The 16,639-nt window shown below is 42.8% G+C and overlaps 1 protein-coding gene across 6 annotated transcripts in view; it reads right to left on the bottom strand.

Annotated features, from left to right (window-relative positions):
- WNT7A (Wnt family member 7A) overlaps positions 1-16,639 on the bottom strand; it is a 32,740-nt gene that overhangs the window by 13,075 nt on the left and 3,026 nt on the right. For all 6 annotated transcript variants that reach the window (XR_001557893.3, XR_001557894.3, XR_014934663.1 and 3 more), the window contains exon 3: positions 8,951-9,222. Coding sequence is in view for 2 of the 6 variants with exons in the window: in XM_085516535.1 (XP_085372661.1) it covers positions 8,951-9,222 (272 nt within the window). In the remaining 4 variants the exon portion in view is untranslated. The remainder of the gene's footprint in view (positions 1-8,950; positions 9,223-16,639) is intronic.

Here is a 16,639-nt window from a genome sequence, read left to right as displayed (position 1 = left end):
CACTAATGTCTCAGTACTTCCTTTATAAAAACTCAGTATTTCCTAGCTTAACTTCTTAAGGAACTCCTTCAACCCAGAAAGAAGCACTTTCATGTTTGGTACACAGGGAAACGTCACTATGAGTTAAAATATATACATCGTATAATAATATGGTGTTAACTGTGATATTCTGGGATATCGTAGTTTTGGTGGGAATAACTCTTCCACAAGGAAGACTTTCAAGATATATACCTACCAGTTTTCCCCCTCCAGTTGCAGTTGGGATAATAGATCCATGCTTCCATGTTTTCAAATAGCTCCCACTTATCAGAGATAAGATCCTACCAGCAGAGCCTATCTCTGTAGCTCAGCGGCTGCCAATATTAGCATGCCTGTGTCCAGGCCAAGAATTTTAACATGGATCTTCTGGCCTGTTGTCAATGCAAATTTCCTCCAATGCAGAAGAACGTGGAATTTCCTAATTTTATTTACAATACCCAGTACAGTCCAAGTAAACCTCTTTGGCTTTCTGTCTTGCCTTACAGAGTTTACTGGTAGTTACTTACTAGATTTTCTCTTTTTCATTCTAACAGATATTTTAGTTGAAACTTTTATTTAACAAGTGAGTAATCACATATTAGCAGAAGTTCACGTTTAAAGAGCATCATGTTGAAGCACATTATTACCCTATGTCAGCTCATCCTCCATACCAGACATAGCGCTTTTGCTCTTTGCTAACAGATCTGACTAGCTGTGTATTAATTATAGATGACTTAAAAAGCAACATCCAACAATACCATTAATTGTTCCCCTTAGTAAGTCACTTATTTTCTATTAATTGAGCCTTGATATCAACACTGATTATTTTTTTTAACAGAGGGTTAACCAGTTGCTGTAGGTCTTTAGATCACAGTTTATGTTTTCTGGATCTTTTCTTTTTTAACCAAGGTCTTAATCCAAGCCTTTTGAACAAATATTCTTGATTCCTTATTGAAATTCTTTTTTATGCATTAACTATTGTGCCATGTCAACAGATAATTGTTTTATGACTGCAGGACTTATACACCCAAAGATAACAGTATGTTATGACTCAATTAAAATCTCATGTGTGAATAGTCATGTAAGTGCACACACAGTTGTACTCATAACTGCACGTAGTCTTTCACTTCTTATAAGATCTAGTATGCTTAAGGCAAGGCTGGTGTCCCTAGCAGGCCACCAGCTGACACTACAAAGAAAGCCTACTGCTACAGTAACTAGCAGTAAACGCCGGCTTAGATTTTATTTAGAGTGTGTGATTACTGATGCTTTCATTCTGTCTGTCTCAGGGGACCAAAAGCAGTCTATGTGGTACAGCTCACTTTTAAGTACCAGAAGACTTGGGGTCATTTCAATAACCGGTCCTAACACAAACGAATACCAGTGCCTCTTGGCACTAATTGGCAATGCAGAGCCAAGCATCCTCTCTGCAATTACCTGAAACCCTCATCCTTTAATAGATTCATGCTACACTTTTCCAGTACCAAACAGGCCTTGTTTGTGTCCTTGAACTAAAAGGTTGTTCTTCACTGAATCGATCATTTAATTGTTTACTTCAAAATACCTGGAAAATCCATTAAAGCAGAAGTCTATTCCATTTGTACAGCAAATTCTAGCAATTATTGCTTTGTGTGAGTCTTTCAGGCTTTGTAATTTCAGAGTTTTCTGTCACCAACTGTGTAATATAGCACCAAACCTTGGTCTAACTTCCACCTTTACCAAAAACCTCTGCTATGCATTGTTCCAACTGTCTCTGCTTAGCCCAACCATGAGCTCACATTGCTGACTCATCGTGTCAAGGCTTTGGGAATGTTTCTGGAGGTACTTTCAGCTCCAGAAAACTGGGTTATAAATGCAGATTATTCCAGTTTCTGTCCCTGTTGACACAGAATGGTTTACAGAAACCCAACAACACAAGTGTGGGGTTGTGTACTGAATGGCTCTACTTTGTTAGAATAACAAGACTGCACTATGTAAAACCTCCAACATAATTCGGTGTAATTTGCATAGTAGTTCCTAGTTAACAGCCCAGTCTGGCCCTTAGTTTGTTGCCAACTTGGCCAGCAGCTGTCTTCTGTTGGTTTTTAATGCCTCAAATATGCAAACAGGAGTGTTTAGCTTCATGCAGTGTGAAGTGTGACAAATGTCACCCGGTAAACACGGAAGCAACACAGCTTTGCTCCTTCTCTACTTCTGACAATTTTTTCAGCAACTTTGGCTTACATCTATGTGTGGCCAGAGTTAAGGTTGATAGATGCTGTTCTCTCTGTCTTGTAATTTTTATTGGAATCATAGAATCACAAGGTCAGAAAGGACCTACAAGATCATCTAGTCCAACCATCCTCCCATTACCATTGCTACCACAAGCCACTAAACCATATCTTTTAGCTCCTCATGCAGATGCCTCTTGAACACTGCCAGGGATGGCGACTCCACCACCTCCCTGGGCAGCCATTCCAGTGCCTGACCACTCTCAGAGAGAAAAAGCATTTCCTTATGTCTAATCTAAACCTTCTCTTCATGATCAGCATAAAGCTTACAGTATTGATATCCAACACGACAAGAATTTGCTTTGAAGTTCTCGTGCTTTGTGACAATGATGTTTGTTTCAAATCAGTAATCTTAGTTTAAAGTCTCAACCAAGGGTGCTGAGAACTGTGTGACTCTTTCAGGGAGACCTGAATAACTTACACTGTAATTCATTTTGCTATATTTTCTATTACATTCCCCTCTGGGTTCTGAATGACAGGTGTACACACTGTGGGAAGTGCTGGTAACTGTCCAGACAGAAAGACTAAATCAAGTTAGAGAAATCAAAAAATGTGAGACTCATCCAATGGCTTTTCTGAACAAATTAACTGTTCAAGCAAGCATCTGATTATTTCAGTTATAAAAGGTGGGTGATACTAAATCTGGAATTTGAGATCTTTGTTATTTATTAACAGACCCTGGCCCTCAGACCCAGCTATCTTTGTCAGCAGCATGGCAGATTGTCAGCTCTAGTAATCACATACATGAAATGCATGTTTTGCTCATAATGCCAGAATCCTCTAAAATTGCGACTGCAGGCAAGTGATAGCATTTATCATTCCCTAATCTTCAGCGTAAATCAGGAATTCAGCTTTCAACCACATGAGATATAAGAGGGAGTTAAAAGCCAAAATACAAGGAGGACTATGTATCACAATTTCTGATTAGCTGCAAGTGGAGGACAAGTGGAATGAAAATTCATTCTTGTGGATTACAGGTTTTTTTGTGCAGCCCAATTCCCTCTCATAATTTAGCCTAACATTAATGTTCCCTTTATCTTCCCTCTGGGTTGTTGAGAAGATGCAGAGCTTGTCTGTCAAGTTTGGTCTTGTTTTAAGACTATTATCTAAAACAAAATTGGGAAGCTATAAAATAGAACTTTGATCCTTTCAAATACAACCAAAATACTGCAAGAGTGCACAGCTGTGTATTGGGTTTTTCACACCTAGGAAGTTGCCCAGCAGTGTCTTGTTGTGCATTGCAAGCATTCAGTAGGGATGGGATTGTTGGAAGCATTCATCTTTGTCCTGTGCTTCCACCAACATCAATGAGTTTTCCCACTCAGTGCATTAAGCTTGGCCTTGCTGGAAATCCTTCTCCCGACAGCAACTGTATGGTGAAGAAGTTGCCAGGAAGGACTTTGCTGCAGCTAACTCAACTTTCCTGATTACACTGAGCTGTGATGCCAGGCTGCAGGGCAGGTGTCGGAGGGAACAGTTAGGGAAGCCAGCATTTGAGTGAGCACTACAGCCAGTCCTGGGCATGTAATACTCTGCTGGATCAGAACTTGTTAACAAGGTATGGAAAGTTATTGCTGAACAATGCTTTCCAACTTTTAGCCCCACTAAATCAGGCATGTACCACAGCTGTGATTGTTTCAGCGATAGATAGGATCCAACAATAAAGAGGAAAAACGTTAATCATTTTTGTATTTAAAGAGCATCCCTAGTTCTAAAACCCTGAAGCTTCTGAATGCAAAAGTCAGGAATAATTCTGTAACTGTGCCAAAAAAGAAAGTAAAAACAACTGGAAAATAGTAAGTGCAATTGCAAGGGCACCGTTAAGTTCTGGGCGTCAAGAAACAGGCTGTGCTGCTGATGCTTTAATATCACTTGATTGCTGGTGCCAGGAGTATCAGGGCAGCCTCACCCAGTGCTGTTCTGCTCCAAGCTGGTCTCCTAGACTCTCTGGAGTCTATGGTAATTTTCAGCAGCTCCAGACACAAGCAAGTTTTATTCCAATGTGTGTGTGCCATTAGAGATGTTCTTTCTGATGGAGTTGTGAGGCAGCTGAATACAGAAATACATGGTTTGGGTTACTACTAGCCAGCTGTGCTATGTGCAGACATTGTTTGAGGCCAAATTCAGCTAGGGTGTACACATGGGAAGTAACTTTTGGCTTCACCACGGGTCCGCTGTCCTCCTGGATGAGCGATGGTGCCTTGCTAACACTGCACTCACCAGGCACTGAGCATCACAGACAGGACCAGAGTCTGTGAGTGCACATCAAGGCCAAGGTCAGGCAGAGATATTAAATCTCCAGAACTTCATGAAAATTATAAAGGCTAAATTGTTTGGTAGCCTATTTTATTAGTCTCTTTTCTGACAATGAGGTAGTGCTTACTACCTTTTAAAAGTAAAAGAATTAAGTGTTTTGCTTTACTTCCTGCAGCAGGTTAGTTAAAGGAAAATATATTTGAATGAAGCAGAAGAAAACGTCTCCTCTAGAGGACAAATGAATTCTGGCAGTGGTGTGGTGAGGTCACACTGTGTGAGAACTGGAAGAGATTCAGCAAAGTTTGGTGGCTGCAGCTGCCTGAGGCCAGGGATGCCAGCAAAGGGCTGAGTGTCACAACTGTGAGCTCAACAGAATAGCTCAGAAAAACTCTCAAAGTCCATGTTTTCCAAATGCCCATATTTCACCTCAGCTTTATTACAGCCCTCCCTAAAGAATGCAATACTAAACACTTCCGTTTGTTATGATCATTGCATGACCCACTTCAGAAACACCTCCCAGTTTATGGTAGCGTTGTTTCGTATGTGCATTAACACTATTAGGTGTGTTCAGCACTCCTATATGCTCTGAAGCTGAAAGAGAAAGCTGAGATGCTACTGATTCAGAGGATGGAGATGCGTTACAAAGTTAGTGCACCTATGTATGCCTCCAATGAGAAATGCTGAATAAAAATCCACCTTGATGTGCTCTTGAATTGCAAAAGCCTTCTAATGTAGCCTGTGGCCATGATTTATAACAGTGACTCATAATATTGCATTATACTTAATATGATGTAACGCTGATGCAAGATGCCATTCGTGGAATTTCAATGTCACAGAGAAAAAGAGAGGAGGGAGCAATCTGGTCATGTACCATGTCATGCTGTTGAAATGAAAGTGATACAGCCCAAGTACATAGAACATTTCAGTACCTGCTTTGCTATTTTAGCAGAATTACTGGGAGAATAACATTTTTATTTCCTGGAGCATAAACATCCCTCAGACGTACATTATTGTGTTACTTACAGTAATTCAATTACCTTTGTACTTGAGAAGACAAATTTGCTAACAGACAATTCAGTCCTGCAATTATGACCCCTCACATGGAAGTTTGCAGGGCAAATCAGGATTATGCCTTTAAATTAATTCAAGCTTTATCTTTCTTTTCTGACCCAGCTGTTATGAATTCTCCTCTTGTTCTCCCTGTCCTGCTTACTTCTTCCTGCAGTGAATCAGCACTTCAGGAAATACTAATTCAAAGAGGAAAGACACCCTGGACTCTGCTTCTGGAGGTCAGAAATAGCTGCTCTTCAGTGGGTTTGACAAATGAAGCAAGGCTTCTTGAGCTACTTGGGGCCAGTTGTATGCAGGGTGTATGCAACTCCTGGTTTGAACTCTGCCCCTTCCCCTCTGCGTGGATGAGGAAGTTTGAAGCCCTGCGGATATGCTACAGAGCAGAGACCAGCTGATTTGGGGAGAGACAAGAGAAATGGAAAGTCAGAGCCCTGCCTGGTTTCTAATAGTCTGGAAAATTTAATTGCTTCACCCTGCAGCTGAGGGGGGAATCATGGGTGCTCGTTCTGTAGGAACCAGTGGCACCAGCGAGACATCTGCATGGGTAAAACAAGACTATAAAGTGGAAAGTCTTGAATGGAAGTCTTCAAAGAAACTGGATCACTTCTCCTGGCAGCTCTTTATGAGTATGCACCATGCAGCCCTAACTGTGCCCAGTCTTCCTGGCAAGCCCAGCAGTCATGCCTGATGCAGTGCAAAGTCTGTTGTCTCTTGCTTGCTGAGGTGGGGCACATGAAATGACTGGTGATGCTCAAGAAGGCAACCATTTTATTATACATGTTGGATTCACCAGAGCACATCCTGAATCACCTGCATCTAGCACAAGTGGTCACAGCACTCAGCTTCATGGAGTTCAAGAAGTGTCTGGACAGAGCTCTCAGTCATATGGTCTGATTTTTGGGTAACCCTCTGTAGAGACAGGAGTTGGACTCAGTGATCCTTAAATGACTCTTCCAACTTGGGATATTTGATTCACATGAGCACCCAGCAGAGTGGGGCACAGCACACAGTGCAGTTTCACACTGCAAGAGCAAAGGTGTAGAAGAGGCTGACTTCTGAATGCAGTGGCAGTGCCTATAGGTGAAGATAACAAATCAATGAGAACTGAACACCCAGTTTATTTTTGGAAGCCCAGTAGGTGCCAGTCTGTCTCCTAGGTGCATAAATATCATCAAAAACCTTGCCATGGGCAAGTAAAACTAGACAAGAATTTATAGCCCAGAGGAAAGCCACCAAGAATAGATTGTGTGGAGGCTGATAAGATCCATAATGCTCCAAAAGAGAGAGTTCCACCTCAAAACAAGACGGTCTTTGTTGTGAAAGGGTTAGGTTGTGAGACCCAGCTTGCCAAATATCTGTAATGGCCTCTCTCTGCCAATTGTCTGTAAATACTGTGATCTTTCACATAAGTGAAAAGCCTGAAAGGAATCTCTCTAGCAAAAACATCATTTATTCATCCTCTGCAGGTTGGTGGAGTAACATGCCTCTTCTCAGCCATGTTACTCTTTCTTTTCCCTGAAGATTTCCAACAGAGATTTGTTCGAACAAAGATCAGTAATTTTGCTCTGTAAGGGATGCAGGAAGAAGCATAGAAATATCTCTAGATCAGAACAGTTCCTGAGCCTGCTGGAGAAATGGCAGATCTCCAGAGATAGCACAGCCACTGTTCTCCCAGATAACAATGTGCAGAGCTGAATCTTCCAGGCATATACTTTTAGGAAAGTGAACTGCACACGCCTAGGTGAGAAGCAGGGAGCTCCCATCTTCTGGGGAGGTTGCAGGATGCTTTGCCTTCACACTGACCAGTTCCTTCTTTGCCCTGACTCCATGCCTAGATGACAATGGAGCCAAAAATACAATGAAGTACTGAAAACAACATTTTTTTTCCATATCTTTGGGCTTTACGTTTGAAATAAGCTTCAAAGACAGCAGCTCATTCCATTTGTATTTTCAGTCCTTATAGGCTGCTGTGTCATTTCTTGCAAATGTTTTACTGCTGTCACCTACTGAATAAAAGCAGCCTGTTCAGGAAAGTAGCTCTCCCGCTGAACTGAAGCTCTGCTAGTTCTGATTTCTGTGGATTTCCACTAGGTTCTTCCATATGCATCTTTATCCCACCAGAAGCCAAGTAATATAGTCACTGAACCTCCGGTCCTTTGATTCACTAATCAAATGGTCAGCTGCTGATGGTTTGAAGTATCATGTTAGCACTAGAAAGCAAGACCCCAGCAGTTGGGATACTGGGCAGTGTAAGAAGCATAGAATCATTAAGGTTGGAAAAGACCACTACGAACATCCAGTCCAACCATCAACCCATCACCACCATGCCCACTAAAGCATGTCCCTTGGTGCCACATCTACATGTTTCTCGAAAGCCTTCAGGGACAGAGGAAATAATCTGACATATAAAACTACTACAGTTGTACTACACAAGAAAAGGAAATGTTCAGCTTCTGTTTGGTTGGAAATGGCTTATCTTCAATACCATCTGCTTTGCTCCAGCGTATGTACCTAAGTGGAGATGTCTCAGAGCCTACAGGTAATTGCCACAACAAAAATAGTATCCACAAATTAATTGCTGTTCCCAACTTCCTTCTCCCATTTGCTTCTAAGTCACACTAAGATAATGCTAAAATGAGGATTAATGTGCAGAACTGCAAGCAGCAGAGAAAGTAAAACAGAGCTAGGAAAGCAGGAAGCTGTGGAAGATGGAATTAAGGAGATGATCACTACTGTGCTGGGCTAGGGCAAGAGGCAAAGGCAGTGTAGCCAGGGCAGGCAGGGCACGTGTGTGTGGGGCTGCTGGGTTCCTGCCTTCCCCAGCACTGCTGCTGTGAGAGCTGCTGGCAGCAACCTCTTCCCAAAGCATGGGAAGGGGGCAGAATGCAGTGCAAAACCGTAACTGAATGTGTGTGACAGTGAGGCTGTGGCTGTTGTGCTCGGGTGTTTTTCTCTTTTAGAGGTAGTACTCACACAAAGAGCAAGGTTTAAGCAGTTGGGTTGAAAATGATCCCTTTTTAAATGAGTGAGAAGTTCATGTCTGAACCTGACGGGAATCCCATTCACCCACACAGTAGCAGGCGAGCTTTTTAGCGTACGAACCATTTCACTTTCCAGTTAAAGTGTCTGTTTGCTTTTTCTTTTTACAACTGCAATAAGCAACATTCAGACAAATGGTTGGCAGACAGATGGCCCTACCAGCCCGTGTCCCCTGCAGAGATGCTCACGTGCCCATTGCGCCATGAGCCAGGCAGTGGAGCACATTGCAGCACACAGCATGGTGTGGGACATGGCCAGGCCCCTCAGGCCAAGTCCCAGGTGTGCAGGGGACCTACCTTGCGCCCGGCCTCGTTGTTGTGCAGGTTCATCAGTGTCCGTGCGTTCTGCTTAATCTCCCGGGCATCCACAAACACTTTGGCGAATCCTATTCCGTATCTGATGTCGGCAGAGCAGCCGCCCCATTTCCATCCTTCCTCCTTGTGGTACTGTCCCTGTTTCTCTTTGTCACAGCCGCAGTCGCTCAGGTTTCCCTGCGTGCAGGCAGCCGTGATGGCGTGGGCTACTCCGGCAGCAATGATGGCATAGGTGAACGCTGCTTCTCTGCTACCTGAAATGACAACAGTGCTGTTAAGTGCATGGCACGGCATGGGGACATGAGTCAGAAGAGACAGGCAAGTTCCTGCAGTGCAAACATCAGATGGCTATTATTAGAATGCAGCAAATCTGCACGCATAAGCAGGTCTCTGCTTTTCTAAGTATTGATTTCTGTGGATGTTCACTGTCTGAATTGGTAGTTCTCCATAAGGCAGTAGAAGACAATGTTTTATTCAGGCAACTTGTATGTGCGTTTCCAAATGGAATTAGAAGCAGTCAAACTGAACTCTCCTTAGCAAAAAGAGAGGGAAATGCTGGACCTCATGAAGCAAATAAAAGAAAACAGGTAGAACTGGGGAGTGAAAACGCTACAACAACCATATCCAAGTGGGATAATCATGAGAACATGTGTTTTCCTGCCAATTTTAGATTACAAATACTAGCGCTGGACTTCTAATTTCAGCAGAGGATCTCAGTGGGAAGCACTGCTTTAATGGGCTCTTTGCAGGCAGCTCTGTTACCCTGTGGATGCTGACAAGGGAGGTCCTGCTCCAGACTGATCTCAGCACGTGCAGAGGTTGGAAGGCACAACCTCATCCATTCTGGATTCCCAAAGATGAGCCAGTTTTGGAAGTGACCCAATGCAATTTGTGAAAGCCAGAACTTTGGGGGAATAATTAGACCCATCTTTATCTCCTTTATTTCTTCAGCATAAACGTTCTGTGTGCATTTGTGCTTTAAATTTCATCTTAAAATTCAGTACAAAATTCAAGATCATACTGTTAGCTTTGATATCAACACAATACTGAGGTTCTCAGATTCTCTTGTATATATTTTAACTGTAGATAACTGCGATTGTTGCATCACAAAGTACTAAATAGAAGGATAGAGCACTCCTGTGTCAGGAGGATGACAAAAGCTAACGAAGCAGGAGATAAGGTGCAAATGTGCACTTCTGCCAGGCTATGCTGGAGATGGGAGGAAAATACAGGATAAGGAAAGGGTAAAGGAAAAAGAACTGACAGCAGTGCACCATGCTATGTGAGACGTTCAGCCCACATTGGCCAATGACCAGAACAAGGAAAGCAGTTCTTCCTTAGTAAAAACAGATATTAGTCAGTGGGCTGACAGTAATGTCAAGGATTTCTCTCTTTTATGGAACTGAAAGGGTGCAGGAAAACTCTAATGTGCACTCATTGCCTTCTCTAGCTGGATAGAAAGGTCAGACAGTAGCTGGAAAAGTACATTGTGTGTTTTCAGTAGTGAGATCAGGAAAGACCTTTTGGAGATTGTTTAAATAAAATGTTACTGGTTGGCATGAACAGCTACTACAGTCTCTTCAACAATTGCCTGACCCATTAGTTAGCACCACTCAGTGGAGATCCAGGAATTAATTTGTCTTGCAGTCAATTCCCATGAAATCATTTCATTTTAAATCTATGAATTTTAAAAAAATAATAAATTTTAAATGCATGTAACAAGCAGTTCAATTTATTTTAGAGGACTGGATTCCAGAAACTGCTGAAGAACTACAGAAAGCAAGGGGAAAAAGAGGGCAGCCCCAGAGCCACCTGTTAGCAAGCCACTCTTTCTGCTCCCAGGTGGCTCTGCTTTCCTATTGCCTAGAATGAGCAAAGCCTGAGCGCACACCCAAGCTGAACTCAGATGTGAGAAGCTTCAGAGAGGGTCTGGCAGGCTTTCAGAAGCTGTCCCGTCCCTCCCGAGGCTGGTGATCCACAGAGCTTTCCTACCATGGCAGCACTGCCAGGTTTAAGCGTGGCACTGTCGCAAGTGATGCTGGAGCTCAGTGGGGATGTGCTGGGGCTGGCTGGGACAGAGACAGGCACCCCATGCCTGAGGCACCGCTGCAACCCATCAGCACTTGGCTGGCACAAGCTGGGTGCTGACATCTGCCTGGCTCCTTTCCCCATCCAGAGCAGTCTGAATGAGTGCTGCAGTGCTGGGCAAGCACAGAGGCTGTTCTTCACGTGTCGAACACAAATATCACCCTGCTCTTTCTGTCTTTTCTGGGCTTACATGATGTATGTGTTATGCCCACTGCAAGCAAATCCCCTCTCCCAAACTGAATAGGTGTTGCAGAAGCTCTGTTGCTTTGTTGGTGGTAGCATGGCATCCACGACTTCCAGTGCTTCTGCAACTCCAGTCCACAATGCAATCCACCCTCCAAAGCACTGAAGTCTTGTCTTTATAGCCCTCACTAGGTAGGGTGGGACAACCCCAAGCTCTTTAACTGAGATCTGCCCAGACCACCACCACCACAGGCAATCAGGTGCCAGAAGGGAAAGCAAGGAGAGAATCACAAATAAGTGAAAGTGTAGATGTTAGCAGCACAGGTGGCTCTGCTGTCATTGAGTGCAATTACATACAACTCATGCATACCTTGGAGCATTAATCCTGCAACACTCATAAGCACATCTTTGCTCTCATGTCTGTATGTCTGGCTGATCAGCAAGCATCTGTGTATTGGTTCAAAGTCTGCATCCTGGTGTGAATTCAGCTATCTTAATTTTTTTACAATTTAATTTATTAAAAGTTTTCAAAAAGGCAAAATAACTTGGTGGTGTATGGGAAACAGGGCCTATGCCTGCAAGACACGGGGCAGGCATGACTTGCAGGAAGGCAGCATGTGTTCATCCATTGGGTACCTCTTCCATGTGTTGCTAAATAGCTTGGCCCTGATCATAAACTGACTGAGCTGTGAAATAAAAAAGACAAATTTCTATTTATCTCACTGGAAAACATGGGATGTATTTTCTGTTATTTAAAGCCAAAGGGTCAAAGAGGGAGTTATCTGCAGTGACATGAGCTGAAATATGATTGTGAAAATATAAAGATGGAAAATACAACGTACCTTGCCAATTATGTGCCATAGCTAACATTACTTCACCTCTCTCCGTGGAGGTCATAATTCATAATGAGTAAAAACTAAGAGCAGAACTCATCCTCTGCCTGCTTTGGGGTGTGCCTCTTCCTTTCTTGATAGACGACGTATGGTCTTAGAGATTTGGTTGGTTTTTTTTACATCTTTCTTTAACCCAACATTTGCGAGCGATACAAATAGTAGCTTATAATCATTGAAATATCCCTTTTCTTCCTCCTTTTCTTAATGACTCAAAGTTTTGAGCAGTTGGGTGCCCTTAAAGTACCGTCTTGAAAGAAAAATGACAGATCCCTATAAATTGGCAGAACATTCTCTGGAAAGATCAGTGCCTGTACATTAAATAACCAGAGTAGCTTCACACCACTGTGTCCTTTTGGAAGAGCCCAGGTACTGACCCTGCAGGAGGAGAGAGTCTTCTGCCTTCCAAAGGAAATGTAATCTTTTTGTTTCTCTGAAACATGTACTCACAAGACATGTCTGAAGGCAGGTATGAAAACCTTGTGATGGGAATTCCAACTACAGTGACCTTGGGGCAATGTTTTATCTTACCGTGACAGTCCCTGCTTAGAAAGATTGACTTTTTGGCATAGAGCAGTGTGCTGGGGTTTGGATGTTCAGGCCATATTTCAGCCTGGCCTTTGTTTTGCCTGCAAATAACTGTTCACATGCAAGATCCTGACATTAGAAACTGGTTTCAGGGGTTGGAAATTTCATACAGAAATGCAAATCCTGGCCCTAATTGATTAGGTAAAAAGGTTCCTGTTAATCACAATATTTATTTTCTGTATCTCTCAGAGCTTCCGTGTATTTCAGATTTAGCCACTGGTTCCGAATTTATCAAACTCTCTTCAAATATTGACCTCTTTGGATAGTGCAGCAGCACTACCTGGTGTCCCATGGACTTGCACAGGGAATCTGTGCAACATGAAAACAGCATTTCCATGTTGACCTACTGGTGATTATCCCCCCAGAGTCTTATTTTGTAACTTAAAGAGTCAGACAGTCTAAGATCTGACACAAGAAACTGTACCAGTACTTAAAATCAAAAAGCTCTACACAATGACTGAACCACTTTTTTTAACACACCTGCACTTGGGTCTTTTCAAAAGTTTCTCTATTTATAACAATAACAAAATTAGGTTTTACTGTGTTATCTTTCTTTTAACCAGACCAGACCACAAAGGAGAATGAACAAAAGTTTGTTCTTTTTGCAAACTAGCAAAGGAGATGCTTCCTAACTGTCAGCTGCTAAGGAAGATCATTGAAATTTGGCTTGTGGGATAGCTGCTAAAAGTAGACTATATTAAGAACGATAACAGCCTCTACAGCACTGATGTGCACATCTGGTCATGTCTGCACTGACCCCTGAGCCAAGGCATTGCCCACAGTGCAGGATGGTGCTGAGCTGGCCTTCTAGGCCCAGAGTTTTAAGGCCATGACATGACATGAGCAGTGTCAAATGGGTGGAGGTATCAGGGGGTTATACTGAAAAACCAAAGAATCAATGGACTTTACTAAGTCCAGGATGAATACCTGGTTGAAACCAGATTTGCTGTAAGGTTCTTCAGGGATCACCACTTTATCTTCATCCCTTGGATGACTCCTTTCAGCCTCTCCCATGCAGGCAGGGCTCATGACAGCTTCCACAGGGCTGTGTCACCTTTCTTCTCATAGATCTGTGCCAACATGAGTTCTCACTTTACTCTGTCACTTTGCAGAGATGCAAACAGTTTGTACTGGAAAATGTTCATTAGAGTCTCATTGAATAGTGACAGCGGTGTCCCACTATGAGCACAGGACACAGCTTTGCATTTTCTCCCTCTACATGCCATGAAAAGTACAGCCATCCTGAAGGAATCGTTGAGATAGTTACTCTGTGCTATCTGCACTATAGTAAAGTTACTGCTGAGCACCTGGCAGCATGCTGCAGGATTGGGCAGTGCAGCCCTTACCATCCATCCAAGCCCAAAGCTGACAGGCAGATTCTGTCAAAGACACTCTGGTTGCTCACGTACTCTGGTTTTAAAGCATATTTTACCTGGGAAGGGATGGGTGGGAGTTTTCTTATCTATCCTGCTTTAAAACCTTGGGGTTTTGACTGTGGCTGTCTCTGGGAACAGAAGTGCTGACCGCTGTCACAAATGTACTTGGTTTCAAGTGTCTCCATAATTGAAACATTGCATCATCTCCGTGGTTATTTAAAAATTCTCTTTGTGACTTTACATTATTAATAAGATTTCTACAGAATTGTCTAGAAAAATTCCTTGTGTTAACCTTGATTGCCATTTTGTAATTTCCTGTTGTAACTGGACCAAGTCTGGAGTAAACTGATGTCACTTTTACTGCTCTTTCTCTTCATCTTATTGGCACTATTGCCACCAGCTGTCGTGATAAGATATTCACTGTGTGTCAGTAGGGAAGAATCTCTCTTTTGAAGGACAAACCAACACAAGTAACAGAGTGTATAGGCTGCGTGCTGGTTGGAAGCAGGCTATAATGAGTGGAGATGCTGTGTATGAAGTATGGATTAATTGAAGTGATGACTAACTCTACACCTAAATCATCACTGGAAGACAAATTAAACGTGAATCTGTTAAAATACAGAGACACGTATGCTACAGAGAAGAAAAGGAAAATGTTGTTTGATGCTTTCTTTTCTGCAGACTTCAAAGGGTTTCCCCAAGGCTAGTAGCCCTGTTGCCATTTTAAAAATGGGAAAAGAGAAACAGAGAGGAGGACGAGTGCTGAGGTCCATCAGCCCATGGGGCACAGCCACTGGGAGAAATTAGGCCTCCAGATCCCCCCTGCAGCGTGAGGGAGTGAACTTGAATAATCTGGGTACGTTTGCATAACATTCATAAACTAGATCACCCAGCAAAGGCGAAAGTAATGAAATGTGGTTTTGAAGAGATGTGGCTCGGTGTGCCATTGGAATCATGGGCTGGGAAACAGCTCACGGGAATATGCGGTATCCAAAGTAACTTATTTGCATGGAATAACACACACACAAATACTATTAGCATGAGAGTTACATAAGCACATCCTCCCAAATTGATATTAGAATTCGCTTGCTGCACGCGCTCAGCAGCGCAGCAGCAGGGAGAGCCACATTACTGTCATTCTGAAGTCATAGCCTAATCTTAGAGCAAGTGCATCAGTGCTGCTCTCGTCCCAGCGCAGCCACCCAGAGGAGCAAGTAGGATGAGGTCATATGCCCCAATTCCATTGCCAGCTACAAGGCAAATGTACCTGTGCACCTCCAAGGTAACTGCTGCAAGGGTGCAGCTGGCCAGGAAAACTGCCAGCCTCTGAATGCTACAGAAGGTGCTAATGCTTTAGTTGCCATTTGAGTGGTATTTTGTAACACACACTGTGTCAAAGGGCTGAGAAGGAAGAGCTGTTGCTACTATTTAAACTTATAAAATTTAATAAATAAATAAAAATGGAGAAGGATGCAATGTATTTGCCCTAAGGGTGACCTGGCTTGTTCTTGTAGCTCCAAGTATGTCCTATAGGCTACATGGCTCTCAATGTTGCACATCTCTGTCTCTCTTGTTTAGGGTAAGGCACATGGGCCTCATCTCCTATTTGGGGGCACCAAATTTGACTTCTGGCTTTGTGGCACATAGGGGTTACCCTTCTTAACCACAATCAAATGTTAGCCTTCATTTCTGTGCCTGGTAGCCCAGAGCACAACCCTACACAGAGATCTTAAGAGAGAGAAATCTTGGAACAGGATACTTCTTCCTGATAGACATAGAAAGTTGATTTGTGTCAGATATTGTAGGGCTCTACATACACCAACAGATAAAGAGCAGAGGAACAAGGAGACAACCCGAGCAGGAGCAGTTTACATAGTATATCATGGAGTTAGAGGGCTCTAGAATTTGAGATATCATGCATGTGTGTAAGATCCACCATTGCAGATCCCAAACCCTTAGTGACTTTTATTGAACGTTGTTTTTAAAAGTAAATGCATAAGCTGTTTAAATTTGAAGTTTTGCTTATTCCTTAAATGAGTTTTATAATTTGGATGATGTTCAACACTTGACTCCGTTCTGAAACCAGCGATGAATCTGCCCTATCCATCTTAGCTTCGTAATGGATAGATAGAACGTATTAAGAGTTATCACCTCAAAGACAGATCAAAGTCTACTTCCTTCAATATTGACTTTCTTTAAAAGGACCTAAATATAACCCACTAGCTAAATAATTCAGTTTTGGAAGGGGTGGAAGAACTGAGTGCCTGTTTATGCAACAGACCACAATAACTCCGCACTTTTATGATTTGCTAGAGAAGAAATCCTTCTCACATTTTCTGCTCAAGGAAATCTTACTCTTAGACTAAATGAGCCCAAACCTGTCAGCCATCCAAATGGACTCTTCACCGACATAAGTGGCAAATACTTGCATGGATCACTGACAGGAACAGCTCAGCTCAAGGAACAGAAAGCATGAGCTAATCTGAATAAATGGTCCATTTTCAGATGTTTCACAATGCTGGGCAGTGTGGTTTTCACGTACCCTA

Source organism: Coturnix japonica, chromosome 15 (assembly GCF_054131305.1).
Source record: "Coturnix japonica strain WE chromosome 15, WE-NBRP24, whole genome shotgun sequence".
Taxonomy (NCBI): domain Eukaryota; kingdom Metazoa; phylum Chordata; class Aves; order Galliformes; family Phasianidae; genus Coturnix; species Coturnix japonica.
The sequence above is the reverse complement of the archived record's forward strand: the minus strand, read 5'-3'. Positions and strand labels throughout refer to the sequence as shown.